Source organism: Pyrgilauda ruficollis, unplaced genomic scaffold (assembly GCF_017590135.1).
Source record: "Pyrgilauda ruficollis isolate IOZ18807 unplaced genomic scaffold, ASM1759013v1 scaffold23, whole genome shotgun sequence".
NCBI classification, from domain to species: domain Eukaryota; kingdom Metazoa; phylum Chordata; class Aves; order Passeriformes; family Passeridae; genus Pyrgilauda; species Pyrgilauda ruficollis.
Window position 1 is genome coordinate 12,367,748 of NW_024522539.1, and position 6,000 is coordinate 12,373,747.

Here is a 6,000-nt window from a genome sequence, read left to right on the forward strand (position 1 = left end):
CTTACTGTTCTTAATTGTTATCAATTAACATTGCTGACTAAGACATTGGAACCTCATCCTCCTGCCTAAAAACACTGGAATTTAAATGCACTAATGGTCAGCCATGTACACCCTCAGCTTGGAAACAAATTTTCCTCTCAGGATATTCAATCAACTAATCAAAGCAAGAGCAGTAGGGCAGCACTTGTCAAAACCCAGACCACCAGGTTCCTCAAGCTGTCTGTAACCACACCAGTTCTACAGCACTGACTCTGCTCTCTTTCAATACAATATATTGCCTACAGCTGCCATCTGCCATTTCACTTCCACCTCCGTCCAAAACCACTTCTGCCCCCTAACACCACCTTTCTTTCTCACAATTTGTACCTCTCTCCACTGCTATTTAAAATAATTAAACATAACTTTGAGTTCTATATGCACTTGGAAGACCCCTGAAATGACAGATACCATGGAAAGTGAAAACTATATTGATAGACCACAGCTATTAATCCTGTTATTTGAAGGCAAGATGAAGATTATTTTTTAAAAAATCAGTAGCAGAGGGGCAAAGTTTTGCCTACAGATTTCACAAAGGCCATAGTTTGGTGAGTGCAAGTTTCATTAACCTTCCCCTGTCCCCACTAAGTCTGCCCACGTCCACTTCAGTCCTCTCAGTTACACCAATGCAGCCACTTGAGTGGCTCCAAAAAAAAACCATACCGGGGAACTCATCGGGGTTAAACACCATCTTTTGTTTTAATTCTATTATTTGAACCCAGACCAGTTCCCTGTTCAGTTAGCTACACATGCAGCTGTGCCCACACAAGGAACAGCACAATGCCAAAGTGGGAACAAACGGCTGGAACTGCTAAGGAAACATGAATGTCACAGAGGCTCAGCTGGATGCACTCTTCAGTGCAAATATTTAAAAGCAGAGCAAAAGATGCTATTAGGCTATAAAAACATAAATATGGCCAATTATTGGCAGGACAGCAGGACCTGAAGTCACATCACTGCCTCGGCAGGTAAGCAAAGCTGTGAACTTCCCTCCAAGTACAGCCTGCTCTGTGTAAAGGGCCCAGCACTCCTCAAGCTGCAGGGCAGTGGGCACACACACAGCTTTCCCCCAGGAGCATGTTCCCAGAAACCTTCTGCTTGCACCACCTTTCACTCTTGTGAAATGCAGAAACCTGTACAAGAAGAATTAGGTTTACATTTCTTCTAATTCACAAACATTAAAGTCAATTCAACAAGCTACAAGAGAAGAAAGAGTTATCCAGGAGTGCTGTTTATATAGCACCCAACCATCTCAAAACTTCAATTTCCACTTTTTATGAAAAGGACATAAACAGTGAGAGACATAACCAATCACTGCACAATGCCCATGTTACCAGCTTCAGAACATGATCTACCTTCTCCATTTCTCCTGAATAATATCTTATTGGAAGTCTAGCTCTATTTTTAGACAGAACCTTAGTTAACTGTGGTTATCAATAATCAAAATTTTTAAATGCAGGAAAACAATCTCAGCTTGTTTACTTTTGACTGATTCCAAGTTGTAGCAAAAGGACTTTCTCTGAAGTCTACCTTCCCTTTATATTCTGTTTAAAGAGATCTCTCTCAGTAGCAGTGGCAAAAGTCGAATTTTGAGTAAGTCATGCTCTTAAGTAGTACCATTTTCCCCTCACAAAGAAGCAGACAGGACCTCCTCCTCTGCCCCCACATCAATCAGCCAGCTTTGGAAGTAACTACAAGCATGTACTGGAACGAATATTTAGTTTTACCTAAGCACTACCTCAGCACCAGAGTTTCCTTTTAAAAAAGTAGGGGGATCTCACAAAAAAAAAAAAAAAAAAAAAAAAACCCCAAAATAGTCAAATTCTTTTGTGCATGGATGAACAACAGGAAAGCAAAGCCTTGGGGCCTCTGGGGAGGAACCCTGTCCCTGCAGACCTACTCTGATGTGCTCGGGAGATAAGGCTCCATAGTGACACTTAAGGAAAGGCCTGCTCACATTTGAATTTCTGCATTCCTCAAGAACAATTCATGGCAATCACTAACTTTGCAGAGGAGCTACATGAAAGCTTTGGCCAATGAATGAGGGTCATCTGCTCTTTATCACAAGGGTAAACCTCATCCTGGCCAGTTTCTAACCTTTTAACCCTGTGAATTCTTAATTTGCACATGAATAATGGAATTCTTGCTAAGAGTGCAACCTTCAGCTTCCAGTTTCTAACTTTAGAAACCAAGACCTGATCTCCTTGTGTGTTCACATCTTAAACTCTTGGACAGATTAAAGTTTTTGATTTCCAAATGCAACACTAAACATTACAATTCTGAAGCAAAAGATAAGCTTATTGGCAAAACCTCTGACCAGGCAAAGTAAAAGAACATCCTCACACCCTGCTGCTACCAGTAACTGAAGAGAGCATTTGCTTTTTTCCTCCAAAGAAAGAATGCCCATTTAATGCCTATTCTCCACCTGTTTAATATGTATAGTTCCTTCTGTACCCTGACCACAAGGTAATTTGCCTTTGCAGCAACCGACAACTCCTTCTAAAAAGAAAAATTGTAAGGCTACAAAATCCCCCACAAGAATTCCATTTATTTCACTTTAAATGTCTGCAAAGTTCAATCAGTTTATGAGAGCAGGCAGAAACACTGTGAAAACGAGAGAAAACTAATTTTGCACGTGTTTTATGGGCTCCAAATTATCACAATACAAATTATTGCCCAATTTCACAGCTTTACAGTAAAGCTGACATTCTGAAACAGGTCAGATTGGTGCATGACTAAAGAGAAGAGACTGCTACATAGGATAACTTCATGTTTGGCCACTAGTTAACCACTTAATCACTAAGTCAACAACACCTACTGTGATCATTATGGATCCGCTATCTCTTCCAGTTTTCTCCAACAGCCATAGAAAGCCTTTCAAGTATTCAAACAAGAAAAAGAAACCTTTTGTCACAGTCTTACAGAGAAGGGGAGGGAGGGAAAAAAAAAGGGCTGCAAAACAAGAATCTCACTCCACAGCACGCAATCTATTGGTTCACAATAACTTCTTGGTGAAAATCAGCATAATTAAACCACCTTTCTGATGAAATAATGTGCATGTGAGAAACAAATATTTACAGAAGTCCAGCATTCTCTGAATAAAATCAAATACTACAATTGCATTACCAAGCTATTCTACTATAGTGCTCAGTACTATTCCAGAAGTTCTCTGATATAAAGCTTAGAGCTCATTCTGCAATGTCTCCAATTTAAAGTGGCCCTGAATTTTCCATCCTACCTACAGAATCCATTAGCCACTGCTTAGCTTCATGTTGGTTAACAACAATAAAAAAATCCTGATCTCTTTAGGAGGTTTTCTTGTCTAATTTTTTAATCATGCTGACACTCTGAAACTTAGTGAGATTAAATGTTAAAAACTGTAATACTTCATTTTTCACCATTTTACCAAAAGCACCCACAAATTACTTAGTCTCTCAATCCTGTGCATGAGCAAGTTAAAAAGTAATACGTAGGCATGTTTTTGAAATTGAGACTTCAGAGTTTCACATTCTTACAGCATGTGAAAACTCAGCACTCACTTGGAGCCACCTGCTTCCAGGATGGTTTTGAACCACCAGTGCTCTGGCTCACTGAACAAGGCTTTTCACACCTTCCTGGGGGTCTCGTGGACAGAATCAGGTTGTACTTAGAATCACGTCAGTAGCACACAGAAAAAACTAACAAATGTTAACATTCACACATTTTCTAATGTAATCAAATATACCAATTTCATTAGTTAGTTTCAGATTGAATTTAGTAAAACTTGCAACTAGAATTAATGTCAGGTTTTCACTGAGGTACCAGCAGTAGTTTTATTCAACTTGCTACTAAGAACAGGGTCGAAGAGGTCATAGGAAGTCTTTTCCTATTAGATTAAGTTCATCAGTTAAGTCCCATTATAGAGGGAACATGAGAAGACTACATAAACTGTGTACTCTCTGTGTTATACTTTCTTTGAAATGAAAGTTTTCTTTACTTTGCCAAAATTTACTTTTCTTTGAAAAGTGCATTCCCATGTACTTTTGGGAAGCAAAGGGAGATCATGTTGTAGAAGTAGTCTAGTGGCAAAGCTCTGCTCTGCCATGGAAAAAGGCACAGCATTCCATCCCTCACACACATCTCTTGCTCAATGTTTAAAGATGATAGGAAAATGGAGGGCAACAAACACCCGGGGTCAGTCTGTTAAAGCCATAAAGGCACTTAGACACAACTATTTCCTTCACCATTCACCTCCCAGCAGTAGGGAGTCACTCCAGAAATGCAACTCTCCCTTCCCAGTGGAACCATATAATAGGCCCTTATGGGAGGTGCCAGAGGAACCAAAAGGGACAGCACCCACATCTGCTTGGCTGAACACAAGGCAGAAAAGCAAGGCCTTACAGTTGCCCAGAAAACTTTTTCCCTCTTTCCTCTCCCAGAGATAAACATCTACATTAATCATTCCACCCTGCCCCAAGATGGCACAACACACAACGTCAAGCTACTGAACAAAGAATTTCTTTTTTTTTTAAATCAGATCTGTAGATAACCCTTGTAAGGCTGCTAGAACAGCACTTGGGAAACAGGACCGAGGACTTCTGTAGCCAGCATGACTCTGCAACACAAGCTGCTCCAGAGACTAGTGACACACATAAGGCACCTACACAAGGCACCACTGCCCAAGAGGTCTCACAGGTGCCCGTGCCACTTCTGCCATACCAGGGACTGCAAAAGGGACCACCATAAGCTTTTTCCATAATCTTTATAGGTTTAAAAAGAAATACGTGTTCTCTAGAATTACCCTATAATTTCACATTTTAACTTTTCAGGTACACAAAACGATAGGTTGTTATGTGCTGTTCAGGGAATTGCTGTCACAGACTCAGAAGCATGCTAATAAACAAGAGCTGGGACTTACTTGCTAGTGTGAGGTGACTTTTTTGACTGAGAATGGCCCCATGTTTGTTCAGAGCTAAGCACTGGTAAAATCCTTCATCAGACAGTTCTCCCTTCTTTCCTTCTACCTCACTGATATATAACGAGCCATTGGATAAAGTGTAGATCCGTTCATTTTCAGACACTTTGCCTCCATTTTTCAGCCATGTAATAGTTATAGGAGCTTCACCACGGGCTTGGCAGTCTAAAACCACCGGATCCTTCCTTGACACAGTAACATCCTGAGGCTCTTTCACAAAAAACAGTTCACTAAAGCACCACACTCCTAAGAGAGAAGGAAAAAAAAAAAAAGGAAAAACAAGTTTTTTTTTGCCTGTACGGACAGACATATAAGCGGAGACATGCAAGTTACCGAGCGCACTGTGAGCTGCGAGTCATCCCGCGGCACCCGCAGCACGAGGTGAAGCCATCGCTATCGCACACGCTCCGAGCGCTCCCAACTCCGACAACTCTGGGGAAACTTGGTACTGACTGCACGCGGCGCGAAGCCCCCAGGGTGTAAAAAGCCAAGGAGCAGAGAACCAGCGCCTTCCCCACCGATCCGGGCCCCGGCACGGCACGGGCGGGGGGCGCGGTGACCCCGGGAGCCGCAGGGCGCGGGCAGCGCAGCGCCGGGGCGGCCACACAGGTGCGACCGCTCCGCCCGGCCCGCTCGCTAATTTTACAAGCCTGCCAAAGCAGCCGGAGCGGAGCGCGTCGTAAAAAGGCTGATTTTACAAGGAATCGTTAGCGAAAACCTCTCACCAGAGCGCGGAGGGGCCGCGCACCGCCCGCGCCCCTCACGCCCCCCCCCGCCCCGTCGCGGCGCGAACAAAGCGCGGAGCCGCCGCCGGTTCCCGCTCCCTCCGCGCCGGTCCCGCCGGTCCCGGATAAATAAAGCCACGTGCGGCGGCCGCAGCGGAGCCGGGGCGCGGGCGGACAATGGGGAGCGGGCCGGCCGGACTCACCTGGCAGCGGGAGCAGCAGCAGCAGCGCCCGCAGCAGCGGCCGGCGGCGGAGCGGCGCCATTCAGCGGGACGCGGCTGGCAT

At 44.0% G+C, this 6,000-nt stretch overlaps 1 protein-coding gene across 1 annotated transcript in view; it reads right to left on the reverse strand.

Annotated features, from left to right (window-relative positions):
- The window catches only part of PRTG (protogenin), a 76,702-nt gene extending 70,702 nt beyond the window's left edge, over positions 1-6,000 (reverse strand). The window contains 2 exon segments of the mRNA XM_041468939.1: positions 4,934-5,236; positions 5,919-6,000. Coding sequence (XP_041324873.1) covers positions 4,934-5,236; positions 5,919-6,000 — 385 coding nt within the window.